This window comes from Eschrichtius robustus, chromosome 3, assembly GCF_028021215.1.
Source record: "Eschrichtius robustus isolate mEscRob2 chromosome 3, mEscRob2.pri, whole genome shotgun sequence".
NCBI lineage: Eukaryota > Metazoa > Chordata > Mammalia > Artiodactyla > Eschrichtiidae > Eschrichtius > Eschrichtius robustus.
Genome location: NC_090826.1, coordinates 108,983,812 through 108,994,446, shown reverse-complemented (window position 1 = coordinate 108,994,446; position 10,635 = coordinate 108,983,812). Strand labels below are relative to the sequence as shown.

The 10,635-nt window shown below is 43.7% G+C and overlaps 1 protein-coding gene across 2 annotated transcripts; it reads left to right on the top strand.

Moving 5' to 3' along the window:
- The first annotated feature begins 714 nt into the window (after positions 1-714).
- MCL1 (MCL1 apoptosis regulator, BCL2 family member) lies at positions 715-5,541 on the top strand. Of its 2 annotated transcripts, XM_068540720.1 has the most exons (3): positions 717-1,486; positions 1,833-2,080; positions 2,549-5,541. In XM_068540720.1, exons 1-3 carry the CDS (start codon positions 796-798, stop codon positions 2,663-2,665), a joined length of 1,056 nt encoding a protein of 351 aa, XP_068396821.1. In that variant the 5' UTR covers positions 717-795; the 3' UTR covers positions 2,666-5,541. The 2 variants fall into 2 exon arrangements, with proteins under 2 accessions (XP_068396822.1, XP_068396821.1); XM_068540721.1 differs by lacking the exon at positions 1,833-2,080 and having other exon boundaries at positions 715-1,486.
- The last annotated feature ends 5,094 nt before the right edge of the window (positions 5,542-10,635 follow it).

The following is a 10,635-nucleotide window of genomic DNA, read 5'->3' as shown; positions in this document are numbered from 1 at the left end:
TCAAGGGGTTGACCGCTAGCGTCAAATGTCTCAGAAGAGGTGCTGACAGAGCAAGGCTTGTATGTAAATAGCACCAGAGGGTAGAGATGGGGAATGGGAGAAAGCAAACAGGGAGACAGGAATAAAATTTAGGTGGAGCAGAACAATTTCGTTTTGTCAACTTACATAAAATGATTCTATAGGGCAGTCCATGGAGCGTCCCCATTTCCAAAGAGCTGAAGATGTACAAAATAACGACAGGTCCCCAACAGTGCCCTCTTATTTATCCATGTTATCTAAGACTGTTGTTCCCCATCCGTGTTAGAATTTACTCATTCCCTTTTCTCAAAGTCTGAGCGACTCGATGCTTAAGGCTTTGGTGTGGGAAAAAAACCTCTGGCACAAAAACAACAGCAGGGGCTCGCAAATCAGGGTTCAGGGAAGCCCAGAAAGAGCCATCATTAGCAGGCCCAGGTGAGCGCGGGGCAAGAGAGCGAGCCCACCAGCCCAAGCGCCTGAGCCGCCGTTACGTAACCGGCCGCGAGAGGTTCCGGAGAGCCGGAAGCCCCGCCCGGCCCCAGGCCCCGCCCCTGCCCTAACCCGCCGCTTAGGTGTCGTGCGCAACCCTCCGGAAGATTCCGCCCTTTTCACCATTTTAGGATACAATTTTTTTTTAAAGAGTTGCTGACGCCATTGCGTAGGACTGGCCCTAAAACCGTGATCTAGGAGCGCCTCTCTCAGTTGTTACTTCCGCTCTTCAAGAGAGGGGTCGGGGGCTGCCCCATTTTTCTCAGTAGGCGGCGGCGGCGGTTTGAGATGTTCGGCCTCAAGAGAAACGCAGTAATCGGACTCAACCTCTACTGTGGGGGGGCCGGATTGGGACCGGATAGCGGCAGCGGCGCCTCCGCTCCAGGAAGGCGGCTTTTGGCTGCGGGAAAGGAGGCCACGGCCGGGCGAGAGGTAGGGGGAGGGGAAACCGGCGAGGTGATTGGCGGAAGCGCCGGCCCGAGCCCCCCGGCCACTCTCGCGCCCGACGCCCGGAGGGTCGCGCGGCCCTCGCCCATTGGCGCCGAGGGCCCCGACGTCACCGCGACCCCCGCTAGGCTGCTGTTCTTCGCGCCCACCCGCCGCGCCTCGCCGCCCGAAGAGATGGAATCCTCGGCCTCCGACGCCATCATGTCGCCCGAGGAGGAGCTGGACGGGTGCGAGCCGGAGCCTCTAGGGAAGCGGCCGGCCGTCCTGCCTTTGCTGGAGCTGGTCGGCGAGGCCAGTAACAGCCCCGGCAAGGACGGCTCACTCCCCTCGACGCCGCCCCCAGCAGAGGAGGAGGAGGACGAGTTGTACCGGCAGTCCCTGGAGATTATCTCTCGGTACCTCCGGGAGCAGGCAACCGGCACCAAGGACGCGAAGCCACTGGGCAGGTCTGGGGCCGCCAGCCGGAAGGCGTTAGAGACCCTGCGACGGGTCGGGGACGGTGTGCAACGGAACCACGAGACGGCCTTCCAAGGTAAGGGGGTTATTCGCGAAGGCCGCGCTGCCTTTTTTCAGCTCTCTGGACTCACCCACCTTTGGTGGGTGGAAACCGAAACGAGTCAGTGTTGAAATGACTCTCATCCTATTTCAGAAACCAGAATATTCTGGCCGTGAGTCATTGTTTCCACCCACTTGATTCTTTTGGAAATGGCAGCTCTGCTCAAAGCCCGGAAAGGGTGGGATGTCAATTTTCAAGTGGGATCAGCCTGAGTTCTATAGAGCCCGAATAGCGATTTCCCCCGCCGTGGGTGGGCAGGCGAATCGTGCCCTGGTTTAGACAAAAGAGGCCGTGAGAACCTGCATGCTTTTCTTCCTCTCAGGCATGCTTCGGAAACTGGACATCAAAAACGAAGACGATGTCAAATCTTTGTCTCGAGTGATGGTCCATGTTTTCAGTGACGGAGTAACAAACTGGGGCAGGATTGTGACTCTCATTTCTTTTGGTGCCTTTGTGGCCAAACACTTGAAGAGTATAAACCAAGAAAGCTGCATCGAACCATTAGCAGAAAGCATCACAGATGTTCTCGTAAGGACAAAACGAGACTGGCTAGTCAAACAAAGAGGCTGGGTAAGTTTGTTTTAAGGTTGAGGAGGGGTCTTGGAGTGAAAATGAAATGGAAGATTTTATAGAGAAAGAGGGAATAGCTAAAGGTTTTTAAGATGCACAACTCGGTTTTCAACGCCCTAACTTATGGACCTCTGGTTGCTTGATGTTGATTTAAGTAGTTGGTCCTTAGAGATGGTGGTATGACTGTCTTGAATTGTTGTATCAAAAATCCTGGTTTTCTGTAGGCTGTTTTACTGGTTAAGAAATAAGAATCACCTGGGCGTGATAGCAAATACATTTTTGAGCGTGCCCCACCTCCCTTTTAATTGCATAATGTGTCTCCTTTGCAGTCGGGAGGTAAATAATAATTGGTTCGTCATTGCGTTTGGGGGGGAAACCTTAGGTATTTTAATTCATGTTTTCTTTGTAAATAGTGTTTTTAAGCCACTGGAAGCCCATACTTGAAACTGCTTTTTGTTTGTTTTCTAGGATGGGTTTGTGGACTTCTTCCATGTAGAGGACCTAGAAGGCGGCATCAGAAATGTGCTGCTGGCTTTTGCAGGTGTTGCCGGAGTAGGAGCTGGTTTGGCGTATCTAATAAGATAGCCTTTTAAGTGCAATAATTGACTCTTAACCAACTCCAGCCACCAAAACCACATACGCCTGCTGTGAAATCAGATGTATTTATGAAGTTGGACTTAAAGCTGTGCAGGCCATAACCTCCAGGAGTTCTAGTCTAGCAGCGGAGAAAAGCAAGCGGCAGGAGGCTTATGGCTAACAGGAATAAATACATGGGAAAAGTAGTCCCTCTTGAAGAGTCACTGTCTGAAAGAAGTGAAAGAAGCGGAGTTCAGTTTCAGCAACAGGCAAACTTTGGGAGGCCACGGAGGAGGACTTTTAGATTTAGTGAAGACGGTAGGGTGGAGAGACTTTAATTACTTTGCCTAGAACAGGAAAGTGGCCAGTAGCCAGGCTAGTCATAGAGTTCATTAAATATGCCCACTGAATCCATTAACTTCTATAGTGTTAAAATAGAAGCACTAACAACGCCAGCGGCATGTGTAAAATGGATTTAAGCTATAAGTAATAGAACCTATGACTAGAAGCCTCAACACTGTACAACAGAGTGTGAAGGGAAGCTTTATCCTCTATAATTAGCTTTCCTAGATGTGCTTCTTGAATAGAAAGTCCAATGCTCAGGATGTTTATACCTGTTCTACTCTGGTTTGGTTTGAGTGATTCCTAGTTTATTAGCCTAGTGTCATGGCCAAGAATACTTGACTTAAGGCTCAATTACAAATCTGGAATATGCTGTTTTTAAGACAAAAACTTGTAATCGTCTGTAAAAATTGTATATATTTTTACAGAACATCTGTTTGAAATGTAAAGGGAGAAAAGTCTGAAATTACATTAGTTTTTTCATACCCTTTTGAAATTTACAACTTCTGTAGTTAGGAACCTGTTTCTTATAGCTTTTTCTATTCTAAATTTTGTGCTAGTCAGTTCTAGATTGTATACAGAACCAACTGATGTAATTGTATGCAACCTGGTTGTAGTACAACAATTCTGATTCATAACTATGCAGGCTTTAATTTTCCTATCTGATTTTGGTAAGTATTTCTTAAATAGCTGTTTGGGTTTTGTTTTTTGTTTTTTTTTTTAACCTGGGGCTGAGAAATTGAGGAATGGAAATTAATCCTTTCACTTTGTTACATGTGGGTTTTCAATAATTGAGTCAAGGTTTTAAGGATTTATTGGGGGGGCAGGGCACACGGGCTGATGACTTACAAATAATGGGCTCTGATTGGGCAACTACTCATTTGAGTTCCTTCCATTTGACTTAATTTAACTGGTGAAATTTTAACTGAGTTCATGAGCTCATCTTCAAAGCTTTTGCTAAAAGATTTTCAGCTGTTCCAAATGGGACTTATTAGGAGTATGTATAAAAAGATCACATTGGGTGGATGAGATACATTTGATCCCTTGTTTGCTTAATAAATTGTACAATGATGGCTTGGAAAAGCAGGCTATAGTCTAACCATGGTGCTATTACTAGGCTTGCTTGTTAAACGCAGGTCTAAGCCTAGTGAGTTAATAAAACGAATACTTATTTCTTTTCTATTAATGATTCTCAAACTTTGTTTCAAATTTTTGCATTGGCATCTCTATGGACTTCAGACTTGATGTTTTATCAAACTTACCGTTTATTTCCTATCCTTCCTTGAAATATTTGCTGCTTGTTCAGCTCCCTCTACAGATATTTATAGTTCCTACAAATTTACCTTGCCATCCCTGAACTCTTACTAGCCCTTTTAGCTTTTGGCACTAGGAACCTAAGTGACCGCCCAAGGAGTCCACAGACCTTCATCCTTCTTGAATTTTATCCTTAGGAGGTGGCAGTACAATGGGTGCCGACAGTAACAGTGATGAGGTGAGAAGAGTCCCTTTTCCTTGGACTAGTATCTTATTGGTTGTTGCTTAATCCTGTCTTTGGGGAGAAATTTTCAAAATCCCCTTAGGGATTTTCAGAGGAGGGGATGATAGGTGACTTTCTCTAGGTTCTTTTGCATTTGAATATGCTCACTTAAAATTATAGAAATTGATGGGCTGTTAAACCTCAGAGTTATATAAAAGCTACTAGTAAACTGAAGAAAACTTCTATAGTGGAACCAGGGTCATTTTGAAACCTTCAGCTTCTGAACGTGACCTTTAGTATGTAGACTCCAGACAAAAATAGGCATGAATAAAATGACTAAGAATGTAATAAGGGAACAATTGCCCTGCCCGCCCATCTCCAAGCCTTAAGGTCATCTAGCTAGAGCTATTTTTATCTGTGTATTTATCATTCTTGATCACAAACCACTTATTTATATCATGTCTATCTCTAAGGACCTAAAAGCACTTTATATAGTTAATTAATCTTAAGATCTAGTTAAGGTGACTAAAAAGGCCTGTCTCCCCATAGCCAGTTGTGGAAATAAGCACAGAGCTGTAGATTGATGGAGTTTAGGGGCCCCACTTCCCAATTTACTAGGTGTGACTGCTGAAATGTAGATGAGAATCTTCAGTTGCTATTTTGGGTCAGAGGCTGTGAGGGCTTAGGGAGCCCAAGTGCTTTGGGGCAGGGTGGGTGATTCTGTAGGGAGAAGAGGCACATGTTTTAAGTGCTGACTAGCTGCATAGTTCAGGCAAATCCTCCAAAATGGAAAGGGAGGGGCTGCTTGGAAAGATGGCTCTCTCAGCAACTTCTGTCTGTCTGATGCTTCTCTCAGGGAAAACCCTGCAGTCCTCTAGTGTCGTCTGTGTACATTCTGTTGGGGGTGAACACCTTGGTCCTGGTTAAAACAGCTAATGCTGTTGACATCTGTGCCAGGAAGGGTTAGGACCAACTACAAACTAATGTGGGCTGTAAAATGTAGTGTGTTTCCCTAACTTCCTGTTTTTCCTGAGACGAAAATAATAAATCTTTTATTCAAATGCAAGGTGTGGTACGGGTGTTTTCTAATCAATGCCTGTTTTCCTTCCCCCTCTTAGGCAAGCATCTGAGGGAAGTCAGCTGAGCAAACAAGTATAGGTGAATTAACCAGCAAAAGCCCCATAAAGCTGATTTGCCTTAGAGCAAAGGTCAGTTCCATTCAGAATAACCTCTTCTTTCATTCAAATTAGAGCTGTTGGGCTTTTTTTTTAATATTTTTTTGGCCACACCGCATGGCATGTGGGATCTTAGTTCCCTGACCAGGGATCAAACCCGCACCCCCTGCATTGGAAGCACAGAGTCTTCACCACTGGACCAGCAGGGAAGTCCCGGGCTTTTAATTACATGTATTACTGTTATACTTTGGAGTAGTTCAAAAGTGCAACAGTATATTTAAATACAAAAATCATAATCCCCATCCCGATTTCTTTTAGTCACCAAATGTTGGTATAACTTGGGGGTAAGAGGGTTCACTACAACAGTTATTGTATCTCCCTATCTCACTCAACCTTGTGAGTAAAGGAGCTAGAAGAATTAACACCCAAAGTTAAGTTTCCATAAGGTTGTTGGTACTAACCTTTCAGTACCTTTCCCCTTTCCTCCCAAAAAGGAGGTGAGAATAAGCAAGTCAATTTCAGAAGCCCTATCCTGTCTTTATTTTCAGCTACCTTGAAAGGGAGCAGAATCACCATGGAAATGTGCAAATATGAGGTTTGCATATTGGTTTTAAGCCCTGAGCACCAAATGCTAATTATGCAAACAGGATTCTGCGCTTTTCCCCCTTCAGGTTTTGTGCATTTCTGTTTGGCAGCCCCTCTTTTTCTGCAGCCTAACTACCAGAAGATGGCAGTTTTTTCTCATTACAAAGAAAGCTGTTTCGTACAAACGAACTCCCGAACAGGTGTGGAGGGAGAATGTAGCACAGGACATGAGAGCCCAAATAGTGGTCAGGGTCAAGTCCTGCTGTGCAAATACTATTGCTCCCATTGCTCTGTTGTGATGTGAAGCTATTTCTGTGGCAATATTCCTTAGTTTAACACCTTAAAAACTTGGGTCAAATGGTAACCAGTAACATGAGTCACTGAGGGAGTCAAAATAATCAACACTTCCCCTCATTTGACACAACCAGACTTTTTCTTTCAGTTCCTGTTTTGCGACTTTAGTGCTAGCTCTTGCTTCAGACTCTTTCAGAACATTTTTCTTAAAGCAGTTGTGACAGCTGGAGGGTTTTACAAAAGTTAAAGTGAAATAATTTGTACAACTGGTGTGTAGCACGGCTCCAGCCAGATGCCCAGAGCACAGGCCATTAATTCCTGGAGTTCAAGATGATCAGCTGAGTCTGTCTTCATTTATCCTAGTTCTTTTTGGCCCCACTTTTTCAATGATTACAGAGCTTTGTCTTCTGGAACCCTCCCACACTCTTTAAAGGCTTCTCAGTTTCAAGATTTGAAAGCTTAACTCTGTCCCTCTTCTTTAGTTTCAAAGTTGTTACAGTGTTATCTTAGTTATGTGAAGCATGTGGAAAGTTGGGAGTTGGGGATCTGCCTGCAGGCAGATGTAACAGACCTCTCAGGGATTCTGTGTTCTTTACTAATGATTCTTGTGAGGTTAAAAAAAAAAAGGGGGGGGGCAGGCTTTTGTTCCCACGCTATACCTGGTCTTTTCTTTTGCAGTTCCTTTCTTTACCTGCATAGCATAATAGTTCTTGACTGTTGGGAAATGTGTTTGGGCCAAGAATACTACTCTGGATTTTACCCCTTCCAAGTATCCATTTCCATGGCTTGTCTCTGCCATTGGATTTCTGTATTCTTACCCACTTTGCCTTCTCTCCTTTTCCCCTGTTCAGGGGTTACTTTAGTTTATTAAGAATGTTTCAATACTTCAATGAACTGGGACATTTAATGAGCTCAAGGCAGCCAAATGTTTGTTGAGTCTCTTCATTTGTCCATTACCTGGCAGGGGACTGCGTACTATGCACCATGCACTTTTGGATGCTGGAGTTATGAAAAGACTAATTCTTACCCTCAACACAATCAAAAAAGACTAGGGTGGAGTGGGAGGTTGGGGTTAGCAGATGTAAGCTTTTATGTATAGAATGGAAAAAAAAACAACAACCAGGGAACACTTGAAAGAAACATGACAACTAAATGCAGGGTGATCTTTGATTGGATCCTGGATGAAAAAAGCTATAAAGGACTTGGGAACAATTGGGAAAATTTTAATATGGGCAATATGTTAGACAGTACTGTATCAATGTTAAATTTCTTGAGTGTGTTAATTGTGGTTATATAAGAAAATGTTCTCGTTTTTAGGAAATACATCTGAAGAATTTATGCATAACAAATCCATGGAAAGAGCAATTGTAGCACAACGTTAAAGCTCACAGTCTAACAGGAGTGATAACATAGACAAAAATAATTAGGATACAGTACACAAAATACTATAATAAAGATATAAGACGAGGTGAGACAAAGCAGGGTGACAACTTCTGGAAGTAGAAGGTGGTCAAGAAGGCTTCAAAATAAACATTTGAGGTTGGACCTTAAAATGAGTAGGAAACATGCACAAAAGCATGGAACTGGGAAAGAACCTCTGGTGGGTAGGAGAAGGGGGAGATGTGTAGATAATTTTTTTTCTTCTCATTTCATCTTCCCTCCCTGCCTTCCTTCCCCTTCACCATACATGGCCAGTGAAGGTAGTATCTCTTCAGTTTCTTCCATTTAGGGCCTTATATAAAAGTATTGGAAAACACTGGTAGGAAAAAAAAAAAGATGTCTCTTTGGTCTTAGAAGTCTGAATTTGGTATAAATACACACAGCTGGGGGGACTGCGTTTATTTGGGAAGTAAAGAAGATAGACTCTATTGGCCGTTTCCTCTGTCTTGTTAAAGTGGTAGCCCTGAACGCACATAACGTAAAGATCATAGCCATCACTGGATCCTGGTGTAGGAGCTGGCGTTGGCAGACCTGCTTTGAATAAAGTTGTCTTAAGAGCATCACCTAAGTTCGCTCACACATCTCACCAGCCATCTTCACCCACCCAAGTTCACATAGTCAGGGAAAGGAACCAGGTTTTTGAACATGGACCCGAGACTGCTCTGCTCTCTGCAGAACAATTTAATAAAGAACAGCCCCCAAAAGTTATTTAACTGGACCCTAAGATACTGAATGATGGCTCCACTCTCCCTAATCCTGTTCCCGTGGGAGGCTCAATTACAGCTATTCCCGTCCTGGTTCAAAAATGAGTTTGCTCTGACTGCCCGGACTTCCCCACAGGCTGCATTCTTGCCCACGAGCTCATTGTTTTGGCTTCTCTGCCTGTATAAATCCACAGACAGGGCTCGAAGTCTCAGTCCCAGCCCCCTAGCTAGCTGGGGCTGCATTCCATTCAGAATTTCCCCACCCCCACTTGGTCTCCCCCCCCCCACCCTCTGTGGTCACATGTGTATGTTTATTGAAGTTATTCTGGAACAAGGTGTGCTGGGAAAGAGCCAAGGAAGCAGACAAGGAAGAGAGTATTTAACCGTTGGGTTTCTACCTGAATGAGATAAGTTTTCTACTTTATTTTGATTAAGAAACGCTTTCAATTCTGTGCCCCTAAAAACAGTTCGTTTTCTAGTCTAATAGGAGGAGCTGGTTTCAGAAATCTTGCTACACATTTTATAGACACCCCTGCGGGGCTGGCATGACTCAGGTGTTCAGATTTGGGGTCGGGGGGGCGGGTGGGGGGAGGTAGGGGTTTTCCCTAAGAAACATTGGTTTCATAAACATTTTATTCCTGAATCTCTATGCCCAGATCTTTCATGCATTCCATCCTCAGTTCACACCTCTATTCCTGAGGTTGCCTGGAGTGGTTCCCACCCATCTCTAGACCCTGAAAGCCCAGATCTAAGGCAAGGTGGGGCCCACTTAGGCTGAAGCGCTATGGGAAGGGCATTTTGCTTACTTTGTAAGGCTTTGGGTTAATACTGTATGCCCAGTGTACGCCTTTCCTGTCTCTCCTCTTCATCATACAAAAAAAAAAAAAACCCAAAAAACAAAACTGCAGACTGAGACTGTGGGAGGTGACTTTTTTCATTTCTCAGAAATCCTCCGTGAGGCAAAGTAGAGAAACAGAAAGAGGGAAACAACTTCGTGTCGAAATGAAGTGAGGTTGTCTGTGTGTGTGTTTTGAAATGAGGTGGCTTGTTTTCAGCTTTAAGGAACAACAGCTGTACAGAGGAGCTTGGTAATGGTGGGGGAGTGGTTGATTACCTGCTTCTTTGCCCCTTTCTCTCACTTCAAAGTTTGATAGTTGGGGTCAGGTCTGAAACAGGATAGAGGTTCTGTATCTTCCTTTCCCCCCTCATGAACCATGATGGATAGATAACGTCAGTCCATCACGGTACTATTGAGTGAAAGAAAACCTCTAATACAAAAGAAGGATTTGGTAAGCAATCCCAGAAATAGGTTATTTTAAAAAGAAATGCAGCTGCATTGCTTTTAAGTCCAGAACATAATTAACATACAACTTTGATTAAGTTTGTTCTAGGGAAAAAAACTGTGACTCAATTAGTAATATATAAGCCTATGTTTGTATGACAGTGTGTGTACCTTACACAAAGACCATGTATATTTATTTTAATTTTTTCCTGGGGCCTAAACACTGAATATATTTGAAAGGATTTTTAATTCCTTGAAACTTTGAGTTGAAAAATGAAATTTAGACAGGATTTTCCTAAAATGCAGAGAAGTCATGAAAGACATTTGAAAACAACAAAAACACTTGATCCCATCCAACTTCCAGATCACTGTGGCCCAAAGAACTGAGTATTTTGATAAAGGGTGCTCTGTGGGAATGAAATTGAATAGCAGATCAAAGGAATTAGAATTTTAAAAGTTAAAAGACGAGACTTAATTTTCTCCCCTGTAAACTGGATTTAATTGTCTTCCCCCATCTTATTATTGAGAAGATTTAAAGAGAGAATATATACAAGTGCTTTACCTTAAAGCACTAAACAAAGTGCTTTAAGGAATTTCGGGAAACGTCCCTTAAGGATTTACTCTATCAGCCATGTCCAAGTCATTGAATTCCCAGGGAGAAACCACTAAGAAGCCGATGT